This window comes from Palaemon carinicauda, chromosome 34, assembly GCF_036898095.1.
Source record: "Palaemon carinicauda isolate YSFRI2023 chromosome 34, ASM3689809v2, whole genome shotgun sequence".
NCBI classification, from domain to species: domain Eukaryota; kingdom Metazoa; phylum Arthropoda; class Malacostraca; order Decapoda; family Palaemonidae; genus Palaemon; species Palaemon carinicauda.
In genome coordinates, this window is record NC_090758.1 from 58,288,308 (window position 1) to 58,308,307 (window position 20,000).

Below are 20,000 nucleotides of genomic sequence, written 5' to 3' on the forward strand. Positions count from 1 at the left end.
TCACCCAAAAATAGATTTTTCGCTTCGCTCAAAATCCGTTTTTTGGGCTCAAGCCATGGCGTCCTGATGGAAGAGTACCAGAGAATCAATGTATCGTGGTAGATTTTCCCCCAGAGTTAAGTGCCTAGGCATTGACAAAACAGCAAAGTAATCTTAGGTAAGAACCATAGGAACGAAGTATCCTGCCCCCCATTGGTAGGAAGTTCCCATGGGCTATGCCGACGTCAAAGTGGTATTGAAGGGCTATTCATCTTGACAGAAGAACTTTTAAGAACTTAGAGATGAAGCAGAATGTTTGATATTTGTATAGGAACATTCTGAAGTAGGCCAGTGGTGGTTGGGCACTGTGTGTAGAGTTCATCTCCTGATTATCAGAAGTAAGTATTCGTGTAGGAACCTTACTGAGACAAGGTGAATATAATTTAGGATTAGACATCTTAAATTCTTCATGACCATAAGAAAGGAGGAATAAATAAAACTATGACAGTATGTATTTCATAGAAAGTAGGAGCTGAAAGAGACGCATAAGTAATAAAATAGAAATTTTATTTCACAATGCAGAAATTAAATAATTTACAGCAAAAGTAAAGTTCATTTACAGTAATAATAATGTACATAGAAATAAAGGCTTGCTCTTGAATCTGAAAAGGAATTTCAGGATTAGTAGGTACTCGTTCTCGAGGAACGCAAGTCTTTAAACAACACATCATGCTCAAGGCATGCGGCACTTGTGTGACACTATGACATTTCACCTGGGATAAGAACAGTTATAAAAGCACTAAGTGTTTTTAGACATCACTATGAATCACTCGAGGGTCAACATAGGCACCCGAAGAGTTAGAGTCCCAAGTAACTCACTGTTCTACGCAGAGTTAGGTGCAGGTTTCATAACACTACCTGCGGCTACCACAAAATGTTTGATTTCGTGCACTTGTTTCGCATAATGTTTAAAGAAAACTCGCGAGGACTTCCAGCCCGTAAAGTTTTTAAGGCTCTCAAAGTCCATGCTCTGAAAGAAGTTCAGAGAAGATGCCACTTTTCTAGGATCATGACCAGCGGGTGTACTGTTCGGATCCGCTCTGCGAATGAAGTAGGTGATTTTCGCTCTTAATTGTTTCAGTGACAGGTCGCTGCCCGATGTTTCTCCTTTGAAGAGTTGGCCTCCACCAAAGTTCGAAGTTCTGCGAAGATAGACCTTGAGACTCTCTACTGGACATAGAGAGACATCCTCCTTCAGGGGGCATATTCTCCAAGGGCCCCATCTTTTGGTGGGTAATTCATTTTTGGCGAGAAACGTCGGATCAGGGGAGAGGGTCACTTCTCCTGAATCAGCAAACAGGATGTGTCCCTCTTCTCTTGATAATGCCACTATTTCGCTGACTCGAGCTCCCGAGGCGAGAGCAAATAAAAATATAACTTTCTGAGTCAGATCCTTGAGGGGGCATGAATCATTGTCCAAGTTGGAGGCGAAATGGAGCACCTTGTCTAGTGACCAGGAGATCGGTTTCGGAGGGGGTGCTGGGCGTAGGCGAGCACATGCTTTCGGCAGTTTGTTAAAGATGTCGTTGGACAGATCAATTTGGAAAGCATATAGAATTGGTCTAGTCAAAGCCGATTTGCAGGTTGAAATCGTATTGGCTGCTAATCCTTGTCCATGAAGGTGAATGAAGAAGGACATACAGAAATCAATGGTGATTTCTTTAGGATTTTTTGCTTTAACAAAGGAGACCCATTTCCTCCAGGATGATTCATATTGCCGTCTCGTGGATTCGGTCTTGTATTCCTCTAGGAAGTCTAGACTTTTCTTCGAGATCCCAAACCTCTTCTTTGCGGCAAGGGAGAGAAAATCATGAGATGAAGGTCCTTGATTTTCGATGATGAAGCGAAGACAGTCGACTTCTGTACTTGTTGAGAGAGAACTGGGCCCGGGAGAGGGATCAGCTTGGGCTGCAGCTCCAGGACCAGGGGGTACCAGTTGCTCCGGGGCCACTTGGGAGCCACTAGGGCCGCTGTCCCTTTGAAGGTTCTCAGTTTGGAGAGGACTTTCAACAGAAGGTTGGTGGGAGGGAACAGGTATATCTTCGACCATCTGTTCCAGTCCAGTGACATGGCGTCCACCGCTTCTGCTTTGGGGTCCTCGTACGGGGCTACGTACAGAGGAAGTTGATTGTTGTCGCTCGTTGCAAAGAGATCTATCTGAAGTTCTGGGACTTGATGAGAGATGAAGGAGAATGATCTTGCGTCTAGAGACCATTCCGACTCTATCGGGTTTGTCCGAGATAGAGCATCCGCTGTCACGTTGCGGAATCCTTGTAGGTGAACTGCAGACAGGTGCCACTTCTTCTTCTCCGCCAGACGGAAGATTGGGAGAAGCACCTGATTTATCTGGGGCGATCTTGAGCCTTGGCGATTGAGACAACGAACTACCACCGAGTTGTCTAGGGTTAGACGGATGTGGATCGAGGGCGGCGGGGATAACTTCTTCAGAGTAAGAAGGACCGCCATGGCCTCCAAGATGTATATGTGGAACGTCTTGAATAGTGGAGACCAGGTCCCTTGAGCTTGTTTCAGGTGGGAGTGACCTCCCCAGCCCTCCAGTGAGGCATCCGTGTGGATGTTGAGTGATGGAGGAGGGTGTTGGAGAGGAATGGACCTTTTCAGGGCCATTGCTTCCGACCACGGCTTTAGGAGGCGTCGAAGTCTGTTTGGAAGCCGTCTCTTGAGGTCTCTTCGAGCGATGGATGCCGATCGTCTCCAGACTCCCGCGGCATCCTTTAGCTGTGCACGAAGCACTGGGTTTGTCACTGAGGCGAATTGTAGAGAGCCTAGAACTCGTTCCTGCTGTCGTCTTGAAATGCGTTTGGATTTCAGTAGTCGCTTGACAGACCCTGCTATTTCCTTCCTTTTCTTCTGGGGGATGGAAAGGCGGTGTGACTGAAGATTCCAGTGGATTCCCAGCCACTGAAACTTCTGAGCCGGAGAGAGGCGAGATTTCTTCTCGTTGATCTTGAATCCCAGGTGTTCTAGGTACTGGGTAACTTCGTCGCAAGACTTTGTACACTCTTCGGGCGATGGAGCCCAGACTAGCCAGTCGTCGAGGTAGGCCATCACCTGGACGTTTCTTAGGCGGAGCTGTTGTACTATGGCATCCGCCAGCTTTGTGAAGATCCGAGGGGCCACATTGAGGCCGAATGGCATGGCCCGGAAGGCGTAGCTTTTTCTTTGGAGTCGAAATCCTAGGTAGGAGGAAGCGTGATGGTTCATTGGAATGTGCCAATAGGCATCCGCCAGGTCTATAGAGACCGTGTAGGAACCTTGAGGCAGAAGGGTCCTTATTTGTTGAAGCGTCAGCATCTTGAATTTGTTGTTCTCTATGAACTTGTTGAGGGGGGATAAGTCCAGAATGACTCTGAGCTTGTCTGAGTCCTTCTTGGGAACGCAAAACAGTCTCCCTTGGAACCTGGTGGACTTTACCTTCCTTATCACCTTCTTGTTCAAGAGGTCTAGAACATATTCTTCCAGAATGGGGGTCGATTGTTGAAAGAACCGCTGGAAGATTGGGGGTGGTTGCACCCAACTCCAGCCTAGACCGTTCTTGATGATGCTGTGTGCCCAAGGATCGAAGGTCCAACGATCCTGGAATTGGCGGAGTCTTCCTCCCACCGGAAGCACTTCATTGCTTCTGGTGTCCCGAGGACTTGTTGCCTCGGCCGCTAGCTCCCTTTCCTCCTCTACCTCTGGAGGGACGACGAGAGGCGTCTCTGCTTGCACCCCTGGACGAGCCTCTACCTCTGGCATGAAAGGTAGTGGATGGCTGCTCAAAGGCAGGGGTGAAGACCGGTGACTGTGACAACACCGGTTGGGGGACCAATTGAAAGGTCTGTTGTGGTTGGGCAACCACTTGGGAGGTAGCGGGTCCCGGAAACTGACGTCGTTGTTGACGTTGCTGGGGTTTTGGCTTCTGAGGTTTCCTCTTAGGCTGAGGTCCATCGTCCTGAGAGGTTTTCCTTTTTCTGGACATGCCCCACTTGTGGAGAAGGTTCCTATTCTCCGTGGCGGCTCTGTCAGTTATTTCCTTGACAAGGTCAGAAGGAAACAGGTGCTTTCCCCAGATGTTGGAGGAAATCAGCCTCCGGGGTTCGTGTTTCACGGTGGCACCGACAAACACGAATTCACGACAGGCTCTACGAGCCTTTATGAAATGGTACAAGTCCTTCATTACTGTGAGTAAGTGGGATTTGGCTAGTACCATGTAGTGATCAGGTACTCTTGTGTCACAGGCCATAACTTCAAGTTGGACTTGATGAGAAAGAGATGCCGCAAGCCTCTCCTTCGTGTCTTGTTCCCGGCGAAGGAGGTGATCATTGAGCTTAGGGAGGTCTTCATTAAACTGACGTCCGGCGACGTCAGGATCGAGCCTACCCACGACGAAAGTATGTTGAACATCTTTCCATTGTCTAGTGTCAGGGGGTGTCACGATGGAGAAGGGTCTGCACTCCTCCAGTGCAGGGCAGGGTTTTCCTTCTTCCGCCGCTTTAAGGCATGCAGCCAAGGCCTTTTCCAAAAAAGGAAGAATCGCAGTGTCAGGTGCGACATATGTAGGATGCTTCTTGCTCAAGGCAGGAAGCTTAGAGCAGGTAAAGCCCCTGCTCTTAAATGCGGAGGCTAGCATAGCCTGGGCCTTTGCGAGATCGAACACTATCTCTTCTTTAGGTTCGGTCTCCTCCTTCGAGGCAGGTTCGGAACGAAGCCGGACGTAACAGTCCGGGTAGGCCTCGAAGCTTGGGAAGAACTCCACATCTTCCAACGGGACCGTGCCGATCTTGTCACTAACAAAGATCCTGCCGGTCGCAATAACCATATGCTCTGCATACCTCCACGGGTTGGCATGAGAGCAAGCTGGGAGATCCTTGACCGAAATCTTCTTCGGGTCTCTGGATCCAATCATAGACCTGATGGACTCCTGGTTCTCCTTCAGTCTGTCGTCCATGACAGCTCTAATCAGTCGGATCAGTTCTTGGGTAGAAGAGGAAGGATCCGGGGTCGAGGAGGTAGACGGAATGGACATTTCCGTCGGTGTAGGAGTAGGCGGAGGGATGGACGAGGGAGTAGCTCCAAGCTCCGACTCGGTGTATTCCACCTTGTCTTCGTCCTCTTCGGCTCCTTGAGCCATAAGCGTCTTCTCCGTGTCTTCCGAGACGTCTGAGATCTGTTCATCATCCTCGGAATCTAAACGACACTCGTGCATGGACTGAGCCATGACCACATCAGGTTCCACCGTAATTTGGACAGTGGGGATTGCTTCCTTTGGAACCACTGAGTCAGGGGAGGCCTTAGGGAACAACAGGGACCTCAGTTCTTCGGTGGCCAGGTACGGTCCAGTAGCATTTCTCTGAAAACCACGCACCCACTTGCGCAGCTTTTCACGAGCAATGTCTCTAACCTCCGCTGAGGGAGGGTTATGGAAGGCCTCAACTAGGTAGGCCTGGCAGACCGTACATTCCAGTGGATTCCAGAACTTCAAATCCCCTTTCTTGTCTGCGCAAGGGGCGTGAGTCCTGCACGCCGTATGTCCGTAAAACTGCGAGCGTTTCACAGCGCAGAAGGCGAAGTCACACTTCATCTGCTCCTCCTGTGGAAGAAAGAGAAAATGAGTATGGGGGAGTCATAGGAATGGCTCTTAAACTAAGTTAATATTAATCATTAATTTTAACTTAAAGAAGGTGTGATGCATAGAGAATGAAACAGTAAAGGAGAACACGCTCCATGCATCTCGCCCGGCTGGTTACCATAGGCTTGGTCCTGGGATAATCCAAATGACCGAGATCATTGGATATAGTTTCCTAGGATTCCCATTATATTGGAACTCCATGGAAAGCCAAGGACAAGGTTGGGATCGAATTCATTCGGTTCCCAGTTAAGAGCCAGAAGGCCTCATTAAGGGTAACTGCTTCTGGCAACCAGCCGCGCTAAGATGCACATAGCATGCTGGAATTAGAAGAATGCAAAGAGACAGCATGATCACTAATAGAGCAGTACTAGGTACTGATCTTAAAAGCAAAGCAGCTTATCTATTTGCAATGTAGGGCTATCTAGTCTTATGATAGCTACAGAGAGGGGGTGCAAGTATTCTTGACGCCTCCGGGGCATCCGGCAAGCCGCCGGCATGCCGGAGCTCGCTCCAGCATAGATTCTGGCACTAGAACAGACAATTTTCAAAGTCAGTTAGATACCAGGATGGCGGCCGCCGGCACAACGGCGGCACGCCGGCAGGGAGCGGCGGCTCCGGCAGCCGGAGGATGCCAGGTTGGTGACTGGGGAAGGATGGTACAGGTAGTATCGGGTTGCCGGCAGTATATGCCGGCACTCCGGAGATCGACCGGCAAGCGGACGATTAGATAGGAGTAGGAGAGCCGCCGGTAGTAGCCGGCGGCAGCCGGCAGTCCCTCGGTACACGGGGGGTGGCGGCAAGGGTAGGGAAGTCACCAAGAGGGAGGCAGGTATTGCCGACAGTAGAGGCGGCAAGAGACCGGCACCCGGATAGATAGAGAGACAGGGGGAGGGGGGAAAGGATGCAGGAAGTACCGTCAGGGTTCCAGACATCCCTCCCCCTCCCTGAGGGGGTGTACCCATGATAGAGACAGGCTCTAGCATCCATAAGCAGGGGTCACTAGGGACCGGGAGCAGGTAGCCCAAGGGAGGACTAGGGAACACCCAAGAGGGGGGGGGGGAGACTCCCCTATGCGGAGCTACACTAGTAACTAACCTTATAGGACACTATGAAGGTATATGTACCAGAGCGGACAGCACAGGGAAGCTCGGGTAGCCCTACTCATCCACCCTAAGGAGGAATTGTAGGACAGGGGACAGATGAGTATAAACTAACCTAAGCATAGGCTAGGCTATACAAGAGATAGGTGGGGAGGGAGAAGAGAGAGGTCTTCCCAGGAAGGGTTTCTGTACCAGAGCGGCCACTAAGGAAAGGGAGGACACTCCCTAACCTAAGATTAGGCTGATCGGCTAAAACGGTGCAAGAGTACAGTTTCAGCATGGAACAGAGAAACCTTCCTAACCCGACCTAGAGCAGGGCTAAAAGTCCTGAACTAGGCAAGGAAGAAGACGTATCGCTATCGCAGGAAAGTCATGGACTCTCCTAGCCATAGAGGTAGGCTAGCCTAACCTCACTCTCAGACGCAATCCTAAAGGGGGTTCATTCCTTTAGGGAGGACTGAGAGGCGATATAAATACTCTATTAGACAATTAATCCCTTTACTCAGAAAAGGGATCAAGGCTAAATAGAGGGAGTGCCAAGGCAGGGGATGAAGGAAGCATATAGGGGTCCTAAGGTTAGGTTAGGCTAGAAAGAATCACTGACTAGCCTATCCCCTATATGGTCCCTGAAGGCGAAAACATTTGCATCACTAGTCAAAAGTATTGTAAAATAATAATGCCACTATCTTCATAACTTAGTCTAGGATCACTAATAAATTATGCATGAACACTTGTATGTAGGCTCCTGGCCTGGGGGCTATAGTAGCCGACTGGTATGAGGTCAATCGATGACCGATAAAAAGCGTCTAAACACGATATAAAAGTTCCTAGCTATGAAGACTAAATAAACTAATGTATTCGATTAGTATATAATGCCGGAAGCGTTGTTGTGGCTAACTAAGTAAGACATGCAAAACAACAAGGACGCCATAAAATGGCGGGTCCGGTAGAGGCACAGCTCTGCCACAAAACATCAATTATTTCGCGAAATAATATTTACTTTACGGCCAGAGCTTAATTAAACAATACTGGAACCTTGTACTCAACTTTCCAGAAGAAGGCGAGGCTGAAGGTAACGACATAGCGAAGATGCAAAGCGATAAAGTTAACACAAGGGAAAATCCGTCTAAGTAGGGCAGCTACTAAACAAAGGATAAAGACGCGCGTGACGTCATTAGAGCAATGGCGTCCGTTTGTTTACGTCTCGAGTATCAGTAGTAGCCACGAGTGAGATTAGCTGTGGAACGGCTCCCAGCTATTCTCAGTCCTTACACACCGAAGCATTAACTCTGTTCGGGGTGGAGATAGCTATGTGGCACGTTCAGACATGCGTGTCCCCTGTTGTATTACGATGTCTTAAAGGGAAACCTTTGAGATACTCGCTCCAGAAGTTAGAATTCTGTGATAACCTGTGGTTAAATTCTCTGGGAATATCTTAGTAGTCTTATACCCAAGGAAGCTACCAAACAGGAACCTTCCATCAGGACGCCATGGCTTGAGCCCAAAAATATAAATATAATCCAGCTCTCACACAACTGCCTTAAGCTGCAGTCAAATAAAAAAAAGCATTCGCTCCGAAACATTCACCACTGTCGTAACCTAACTAAAAAATGTAAACAAACAACCTCATTTGTACCAAGAGTCTTTCTCACCACAAACAATCATTCTCTAACTACCACTTGCTCTTCGGCGCGCACCGCGGACACACAAACACACAAACACACACACAAACACACAAACACACACTCTCGCGCGATCTAGCAAAACTAAAGCAAATTAAATTCTCTCTCTCTCTCTCTCTCTCTCTCTCTCTCTCTCTGGATTTGGCAAAAGAAAAAATTTAAATAAAACAAAAATAAATCCTCCACATTCCTCCCTCCTTACTTTGCCAAATCCTTCTCACACAACACTTACATTATTTTTTTCATAACCCAGTCGCAGTCGGGAACGGGACCTCTACTCCGAGTAACTGGGCCTCCATATACTCTCTCATTCACTTCTTCCTTATCGCAATCATTCGCTACATTAACACTATTCCTATCTAAATCCCTATCATCTAATATATCATGTACAATCATATCTACCTCGTTCTCATCCGGCCCTATAATTACACTCATTTCTGTAAACAGTTCATCCATTTCATCAAAAACATTCTCAACTTTAGTAAAAGATTCATTCATACTACTAATCATTCTCTTATCTCTCACTCTCGCATTCGTCATCCTTTCTTTTATATCACCTAAGGAAAAGCCACCCACACTATAGGTATCATTCATACTCAGCCATGATTCATCTGTATTAACACATTTATCTTCCATACACACTTGCACATTTACACCCTTGTCAAACTTATTTCTATTCTCACTTTTACTAATAAAATTTCCCCTTCTTTCATCCTTACTTAAAACTTTCAAACGCCTCTTTTTCCTATATTCAACTAACACTAATTGTTTATTTTCCAGCCCTAACTTCTCATGCATACTAGATTCATACTTGCTCATTTCCAACCAATTAGTCATCCCATTCTCACAAACATTAATCCTATTCCTTCCACACAAACAGGAGGACTCACCCAGCTGAACCCTCTTACACTCTAGTTTCCCGAACATCCTGGCTGATTTACTTCCTTCTTCCTACATACCCTAGCTACATGCCCATCTACACCACATTCAATACACTTACCCCGCGGCTCCTTGCACATTCTAGCATAATGCCCATCCTTACCACAATTACCACAAATCACATTCATACGATTACTACGACATCCACTCGCTATGTGCCCAGTCATACCACACCGATAATATTTTACCCCTTTCTCTTTCTTGCACTCGCTAATTCTATGCCCTACCTCACCACATCCAAAACAAGCACCTAGAGCCCTTCTACATTCATTCTTCTTATGACCTACTTTCCCACACCTATAACACTTTTCATCACGGACACGGCTATCTGACATATCTCGATGTGCACTCACACTCCTATCCCTATTGCACCAATTACCCTGCCTAAATCCTTCATTTGTCCTTACAGGTACTCCCACATTACTCGCCCTAACACTCCTATCTACTACATTATCAGCTACCCTCATTGGTCCTCTCATAACAGCATCTCTAAAACTAACAAATTCTGGCACACTTTCCTCCATTCCAGTTCTTACACTCACAGATTTACTTTCTTTCATACACCTATCCAACTCGTAATCCTCAACTATCTCTAAAGTCTAAAATATCATCCCATGTCAACCTTTCTTTTGTCCACCTCATTTTCTCCTTCCGTTTCAAATTAACAAACTCAGCAACATTCTCGGGTACAGTAGCCAAAAACTTCTTCATTAACTCCTTATTCTCATTTATACCTTCATCCCCATACTTCTTCCTAGCTAAAGTTTCCAACCTACATACATACATCGATATCGCTTCTCCTGCATTCATCCGTGCTTCATCAAAATCATTCTTACGCTTATACTTAACACTCCCTTTCATACGTTTTACCTGCTCAATTATTCTCTTTTTCACACTTTCATAATCAACGTCACCTACACTCATTATCACTCAATACATCGTCAACAAATACCCAGTCAAATATTCTCCTAACTCCCTACCCCAAACTCTTTTACTATCACCCTACTTATCCTGACAATACCTCTTATACTCCTTGAAAAACTCGTATACATCCCTACTACTATGCTCATTGAACCTTTCACACCGAGGTACCTCTCTCATAAACACAGTCTTACACACATCACGTTCATTCTCACTGCTATCATCACTGTCTACTCCCTTGTTACCTTCTTCCTCATTTGAATATAATGAATCCATTTCCACACTTAAATTCCTATCCTTAACCATTCCCTTCTTACCCTTTTTCTTACTTACCACTTTAACCCATTCACGATCGTCCTTGCTATCAGCCTGATACTTTTTCTTCTCTTTCTTCACATCACTTTTACCTTTCCTTTCATCTTTCCTCTCACCTTTCTGTTCATCCTTACTATGCCTAATTCCCTTATCTTCAATATCACCATCACTATTACTACTATCACTATCAGTTCCTTTCCCATTATCACCTACCTTAACCTTCTCTTCCACTACCAACCCATTACCCGAAGCTGAGGACACTCCTCCGACTGCACCTTCACCCATTATAGTTTTCATCATCCCCATGACTTGCCCCATCATATCTTCCATTCGTTTCTCCATTCGTTCTTCATTCTGTTTCATCCTCATCTCAACACATTCTTCCACTCTCTCTACTGTCCCCTTTAACTCCCTAAGCTCCTTCTGCATCACCGCATTTTCCCAGTTCAACCTCTCATTCTCTATTAGCAACCTCTCCTCACGCTCCTTACTCAGCCGCAATTCCTCCTTCAAAACCTTTACCTGTTCTTCCATTTTTTTCAGTCTTAATTCTAAATTCGTATCCTATCAGTCCTTCGTCAAAGAGTCCAGCTATCAGTCCCGCCTCAGCAGTCCCTGTTCGGGCGCCAAAATAATGTGGCGGGATGTTGCAAGGACAACCCCCACACCCTTGAATCACTCTTTCTGACAATGGTCTCCTCAACACATACTTTCCCCTTACGTTATCTAAAACTGGACTCTTAGACAAAAGGACACAAAAAAACAAAACATAACCTTAAAACTATATTTATTGATACCAAAACAATCACTTAATACTAAAAAAAATCACCAACCATATTCCATAACCAAAAAAAATCACACTTAGCACTACAATCTTAACTTACTATATATAGAAAACACATTCAAATAAACCCATGAAAAACAAAACTTAAAGCTAAAATTTCCCTTCAACTCCATATATAAACTCAATTAATATATATATTTCTGAGTGGACACCTTCGTCCACCCAAGGGCCAGCAGTCTTTAATTGCCCCAAACTACAACTTTGTAGCAACCGCAACACTGACAAATATCAACACAACTGCATTAATTGATTTGGGTCGTGAGTGTTGCAATCATAATCATCATCATCATACGTAATCTTGTTAAACAGGCCAGGTCATCAACGCTTGGGCAATCCAAATGAGCAGTCTAACACAATCAATTACAGGCCAGGTCATCAACAATCGTGGTCCAAAACATCAATCCAAACAAAATCCTTTATCACAAGCCTGGTCAGCAACAATAAGTCAACTTTCAAAAAAATAACTCTCCAAAGGAGGAATCACGGCCTGCCAAAATAAAAAAAAAAAAAAACAATTATTAACACTCCTAGCTAACTTAACTATCACACTATAATCAAAGATAAATAATAAATTGTTCCTATCACTCACAAACACGACAAGCAAAGATAAACAAAACTGTACTTACTTTTTAAATCAATCAACACTTCCACGCTGGTCAGAAAAATATAAATATAATCCAGCTCTCACACAACTGCCTTAAGCTGCAGTCAAATAAAAAAAAGCATTCGCTCCGAAACATTCACCACTGTCGTAACCTAACTAAAAAATGTAAACAAACAACCTCATTTGTACCAACAGTCTTTCTCACCACAAACAATCATTCTCTAACTACCACTTGCTCTTCGGCGCGCACCGCGGACACACAAACACACAAACACACACACAAACACACAAACACACACTCTCGCGCGATCTAGCAAAACTAAAGCAAATGAAATTCCTTCTCTCTCTCTCTCTCTCTCTCTCTCTCTCTCTCTCTCTCTCTCTCTCTCTCTCTCTCTCTCTCTCTCTCTCTCTGGATTTGGCAAAAGCAAAAATTTAAATAAAACAAAAATAAATCCTCCACAATATATATATATATATATATATATATATATATATATATATATATATATATATATATATATATGTATATATATGTATATATATATATATATATATATATATATATATATATATATATATATATATGTAGAATGTATTCATAGGAGCCTTGAATACCTCCTAATATCAAATTCGCTCTGCCTCTGGATTCAACGTTATGGTAATAGCTTTCAGTCGACCAAGGATTCGAACCCATGACCAGTCGATTCCTCTTTATGTGGATCTTTGGTAAAAAGGGATTTGACTGAAACCTCAGTTTCGACTTGGTCAGTGTTCGAAACGTTGGCTGACCAGAAGCCATTATCATAAAGTTAATTTCCTCCTTGCGTCTCTAATAGCGAGGCAGAGCAAATTCGATATCAAGAGGGATTTGTAGCTTTTATGAATATACATAAATGCTTCCATCAAATGCCATCTCCTTCATATTACTTCTATATATATTCATCCATCATAGATTATCTCTATGTTTTAATTTCTATTCTTTTAGAGAAATGCATAGAGGAAAGAGAAAAAAGAGAGCAGATGTTGGAAGAAGGGTAGGAATGAATAAGGAATGAGAAGCAATAATGAATAACGGCAGACATGAAAGGGGAAAGATAAAAAGAATTAACGTAGGAAATGGAATGTAAGTTCGTTCATTTACGGGCTGAACGAAAGTAAGGAAAAGATTGGATGAACCTAATGCTCTACTTTAATGCTTTACATTGTCCGCCACTGCGTCAGTGGACCTATTGTGGACCTTAACACAGCTGTCTCTTTTCATATCTCTGATACATGAAAATGAGCCTTGAAGATATTTTTGTAGTAATATATATAATAAATGTACAAGCTGAAACTGAGTTAAAGACTTGAAGAAAGATATAAAATTTCTATAATACACTAGTTTGTTTAATTATATTACAAGGTACACATGGATAAATAAAATTGGGTTTTATGTAAGTTTATGTATCAACTAATATATTGGTATATTGTAAACATGATCATACTTTGGTCTGTTAGAAAAAAAAGAAAAAAAACTTCATGAAAAGTCAACTATTAATATATGAACCTGATAATAATAATAATAATAATAATAATAATAATAATAATAATAATAATAATAATAATAATAATAATAATAATAATAATAATAATAATAATAATAAAAACTTAGTTCCTCTCCATTGATTAAAGTCTTCTGAAATTTAGAACATTCCTTAAGATATATTTCTACTCTCATATCTGGGCAAGGGAAAAAAACATTTAGTTTATTGGGTTATCAAATGTTTTTATATATAAAGTTATTCGTTTTGCATATCAAATAGAAAGTTAATTTTTTTCCTTTCATAGATTTATCCAAAGCAAAGGCTTTGTGATAGGTGATTTTCATGATAAAACAGAAAATGGTCGATACGTAAAATGATTATCTTAATAGTTATTGGACATTTTAACTCAGCTAGGATTTGTGAACCTTAATTGATTACAGATAGATAAGACATCAAATTTGAATTTCAGTAGAGTTGATATATATATATTTGATGGCAATAGTATATTAATAGTTCATAGTTCTGACAAGAACCGTTTTATAAACATTATTTCGAGTCAATATCTTCTATAATTTCAAAAATTTGATTAAAACTAAGGAATATGTGATTTAGCAACCGTGAATATTATTGCTTTGGAGAGGAGACTAAAGTTATACCTTAGCTAAGATGCACCATCAAAGCAGAATGAAATATATACTCTTTGATATATTGGAGAGTAATAGTCTGGAGCAGAAGGAACGGAGACACAACAGTTTTAATTGAAAATGTTTCTTAGCTTTTTATTTAAGTTAAAAGTTTTGTTTGAATCTGTGATTGACACATTTTCATTATTATTATCATGATTATTGAGTTGGATAGTGAGGATTATTATTATTATTATTATTATTATTATTATTATTATTATTATTATTATTATTGTTGTTGTTGTTGTTAATATAGGAACTACTGATTTTTAATATTATTATTATTATTATTATTATTATTATTATTATTATTATTATTATTATTATTATTATTATTATTATATATATGATATATATATATTAATATAACAATAATAATAATAATAATAATGTGTACGACAGGATTGGTTAAAAAATTCAGAGTAAAATTTAATATCTATTCTAAATCTTTACGTGATTTCAAAAGCACTTTCCTGTTTATGAAGATTTTTGTTATATTCATCTTTTTGAAAATATATGTACAAGTGGAATATTATTAAACAAAAGGAAAATCTTTTCAAAATTGCAATTTTGAAGAATTCCTTTGCAATTATTAACAACAAAAATAAATGTTATTGATGCTGTCATTCTACTGGATAATCTTCGAATATATGAAAATGATGTGAACAGTTTCTTTGTGTCTGAATGATTTTTTCTGAAATTAATATATTCTGGGGAATATATATATATATATATATATATATATATATATATATATATATATATATATACATATATATATATATATATATATATATATATATATATATATATATATATATATATATATATATATATATACTGTATATATATCATATATATAAATATATATATATATATATATATATATGTATATATATATATCTATATATATATATATATATATATATATATATATATATATATATATATATATATATATATTACAAAAAGGAATAGGAGAGACATCAGTAAATATCAGATCTAACTCATTAAAGATTCTTTCGTATTTTTCTCCTTTTACTTTATGTAAAGTAATTCAGATAACTAATATTTTGAAACGAGAAAATAGTATATTGAATATATGCATATTTTATTAATAAAAAAATGTAAAATGCAAAACAGAATGCGATATATAAAATACAAAGAAAATACTCTATATAGTTTTCTCTTAATATTCTAATGACTTAAAAATAGTTCTCTTACTTGAGGGTACAATAGGGAACATTATTCTATCTAATTTCTCTTATTCCTGTTTTGGTGAAGATTTCATAATTTATATAAGAAATATTTATTTGACTGGTGTTACTGTTATTTAAGTATTTTATTTTTCCTTGCTTCCTTTCATCACTCGGCTATTGTTCCTGTTAGAACGCCTGGGTTTAGAGCATCCTGCTTTTCCATTTATGGTTGTAGCTCACCAAGTACTACTACTACTACTACTACTACTACTACTACTACTACTACTACTACTAATAATAATAATAATAATAATAATAATAATAATAATAATAATAATATTGATACTAATAATAATAGTGTATCCGAATGTAACAGTAATTGTAACATGCATTGTTGAATGGAATTTATTACAATCTAACAATATTTTAACTTACATTATTGAAAGCAATTTATTTCAATTTAACGATAATTGTAGCTCGTATTGATTCCACTGTATGAATAACTCTAACTTGCATTGTTGAATCGAACATATACCATAACATCAAGTAAACTAGGAATAACAACAGGAAATATATTTCACAACCCTATGTTATATATATCATCCCTTCAATTCAATAAGAAGTAAATGTCCCACCATTTCACCACGAACATTTGAACGCAAGAAACCACATGAAACGAATGAGGTAAAATCAAGACTCTCATGAAACCCTGGAACCAAATAGGAAGATGATTTGTTTAAAAGATTTTCTTAGTCCGGAAAAAAATTGCAGTAACGCCTCTCGCCTCTCGTGGAATTTTGGGTGCAAATAATAACAGGTCAAAGGAAATAAACGATCCACAATATCACTGAAATTTTAGATCTTAGAGTGACATAAGTTTCCTGAATTTTTCTCGGGGCTCTACGAAGCAAGGGGTGTTACTTAAATGATTGATTTATTTAATGAACGAGAATAATAGTTTTTCATCACATCTAACATCTTTTTTTTTTGTATCTTAATGTTTTATAATGAAAGTGTTATTAGGACTATATTTTTTATTATAAAAGAATTTTAATACTACTATTAAAGTGTAGTAGGTAACCCCTTGAGCGTAGAAGAATATTGTTTGATAATCTCAGTGTTGTGAGATGTATGAGGATAAAGGAGAATATGTAAAGAATAGGCCAGACTATTCGGTGTGTATGTGTGTGTGTGTAGGCAAAGGGAATACTGAACGTAACCAGAGAGAAGGATCCAATGTAGAACTGTCTGCCCAGTCAAAGGACCCCAGTATGACTTGTCTTGGCATAGAACGGCTACAATTAAAACCAAATAATGATCTTTTAGTTGATAGTTAGCTGATAGTTGAACATGGCCAAGATTGGGACTCTCTCTCTCTCTCTCTCTCTCTCTCTCTCTCTCTCTCTCTCTCTCTCTCTCTCTCTCTCTCTCTCTCTCTCTCTCTCTCTCTCTTTCAACGGAGTTCAGCTCAATAATATAAACAGATAAAAATAAATAAATTCATCAAATAGACGAAACCTTTCTCTCTCTCTCTCTCTCTCTCTCTCTCTCTCTCTCTCTCTCTCTCTCTCTCTCTCTCTCTCCTCTCTCTCTCTCTCTTATAAGCAAAGCAGAAATGACTTCCATAAAGAAAATGAAACGTAGGAAATACCTTCCAGTACAATAGATGCTCCATCTCTCGGAGATGAACTGTGCCTGGAGGGAGATAGATCATCTCTACGGATGACAACAGCAATATTCTTTTTCTTCCCAAACAACTCGGGAGAACCGACTCAGGGACGAACAATACACGAAGTAGGCGATGAAGATCTGTCACTTTTGATTAAGTCTCTCTCTCTCTCTCTCTCTCTCTCTCTCTCTCTCTCTCTCTCTCTCTCTCTCTCTCTCTCTCTCTTTCGAGGGAGTCGGTTCGATGTGTCTTTGGCGAGCTCTGAAGAGCTCTGGTGACTAACAACTTTTTCGATTTTAGTATTCAAGCATTTATTAAATATGGTTCTACGATATATATTACAAGAAGTGAGGATATGAGCGATATTATAAAATTAAATCTTAACATTGGCATTTGGGTTCTTTTGATTTTTTTATAAATTAAAATTCCAATTTCCCTAAGGTCCGTCAAGGATTCCCAAGGACTTTTAGGCGTGAGCAAGCTATCGATTCCCGAGCAGGATATGAGTGGAATCACCAAGTTTATGTTCATTAATGTTTGGGAAACTAATTCTGCTTTCATGTAATTTCTCTTCATATATCTGAAGTCTTCAACGTCTCTTCCAATTTTGGTTTTCAGTAGAATTGGTAGAGAATTTCAGGTGGATATTTGGATCAGAGGTTTATTGGAGATGTGGGTGAAATGGTTTTATATATATATATATATATATATATATATATATATATATATATATATATATATATATATATATATATATATATATATATATATATATATATATATATATATATATATATATATATATATATATATATATGTATATATATATGTATAAAAACAAGGGACCAAAAAGTCTCCAGGATATTCCCCGAAACTAAAACTCTTAATCATCGTTTCATTAAAAGAAATTAAAAAAATCTGAACCTCAAAAGCCACCCACTATTTTTTATGATATTCTTTTATATTTGATATAATTCTAAATTCATGTTCATTGAAAAAATTCCTTAATATTTTCATTCTAAAGTTGAAAATATCTTTTTTATTCTTATTCACTACGGATTGATTCAAATAAAAAATGTAAAAGTATATTATAATTCTTTTTAGTACAATCATTTATGATTTTCTGAAATTCTGACTAGAAATAGTAATTATTATTATTATTATCATTATTATTATTATTATTATTATTATTATTATTATTATTATTATTATTATTATTATTATTATTATTTTTTCGGTAGTAGACCCTCTTTCAGGCAAGTTTTGTTGAAAATAATGGCTGCCTCAGTTGCACAGATCTTATAAACCGTCTTCTCGATGGCTCTAATTATATCTTCTTTTCAGGACTACTGCATACAGCCAGTAAGTGATCAAAATTCATCTTTAATGGTGGGTAGTCAAATTCAGGAATAATTGGCGAGTCAAAGTTTAAGTATAAAATTCACAAATTAGGGAAGATTCACAATTAAGGTAAAATTCACAATTCGGGTAAAAGTATACAGAGAACAAACTACGCGTTTCGGGAGTGCTGTCTCCCTTCCTCAGGCTTGAGTGTTGGAAACGATGAGAGCTGCGTCCTTATATATGGCAATACGGGCTTAGTCAGAGAGGAAGCGAATTTTTCATTGGCTACCACGACGCTCGAGGTAGCCAATGAATAAAATAATTTACTCTCATGTTAGACCAGCTTCGTAAGAATATCTATTTCTCTCTAAACCTATGATGGTAGAATGACCACATTCGCAAATATTTGCAGATGTAGCCTGCTAAAATTATTTTTGTATCATTGTGCAGCCCTCAAATCCCATTTGCTAGATCCGAGTACCACTCCAAACAAGCCTGCTTCTCACCTTGCAGATGCAGCTATCATGGCCTACCCAGTGGTCGTCTTCTTCCACGGAGAGTATTTTGAGTGGGGATCTTCAAGTCTCTACGACGGATCAGTTCTGGCAGCTCTGGGCAAGGTCATTGTGGTGACTCTCAACTATCGTCTGGGCATTCTGGGTTTGGGAGGTTCCTGGGTAGTCTTTCTAAGTAAGGTTGTATATTCTTAGCAAGTAAAGTTGTACATTCTTGGTCAGCAATTTATATATTCTTTGTAAATAAGGTTGTATATTCTTGGTAAGAAAGTTTGTATATTCTTAGTAAGTGAGGTTGTATATTCTTTCTGAGTAAGATTATATATTCTTAGTAAGTAATGTCGTATATTCTTAGTAAGAAGGTTATATATTTATGCCAATTAAAGTTTGTGACTTGTTAGATAATGTTGTTGACTTGGTAAGTGAAGTTGTAATTTTTGGTAAGTAAGGTTGTATATTCTTGGTAAGTAAGGCACATGGATATTCTTGATAATTTAGATTATATATTCTTGGAAAGTAATGTTATTGTATATTCTTGGAAAGTAATGTTATTGTATATTCTTTGGCAAGTAATGATGTATATTTCTGGCCAGTTAACTTGTATATTTTTGTTAAGTTATTAATTTGGAGGAAATACATATTTATTTCCACTGAAATCCTATAATACAAAAACTCCTTCTCTAAGAAAATGATACTTCATATTGCATATATTCATGAATTCTAGATATGATTTTTCCTATACGATATTATTGTATTATATATAGTTGAATCTTATATATGTTTTATTGACAAAAACGATCAATGGTTATGAAATATTTTTCCAAAGATAAATTTTCGAAATAGAAAAGACCATAACTACAATCCTTTTAATATTGTTGACTCTAAAGGAATCCCTGGCAGCAAGATGAATATGACTGGGATATGGTAAAGTCGTCCCCTTTGCTAAACTTCTTCTTCTTGTTTCCTGGAAAGAGAGACAGACAGTGAA

At 39.4% G+C, this 20,000-nt stretch overlaps 1 protein-coding gene across 1 annotated transcript in view; it reads left to right on the plus strand.

The window, feature by feature from the left end:
• LOC137626639 (neuroligin-2-like) overlaps nt 1-19,530 on the plus strand; it is a 50,212-nt gene extending 30,682 nt beyond the window's left edge. Inside the window, exon 2 of the mRNA XM_068357659.1 lies at nt 19,011-19,530. Coding sequence (XP_068213760.1) covers nt 19,011-19,207 — 197 coding nt within the window. The 3' untranslated portion in view covers nt 19,208-19,530. The remainder of the gene's footprint in view (nt 1-19,010) is intronic.
• Nucleotides 19,531-20,000: the final 470 nt, after the last annotated feature.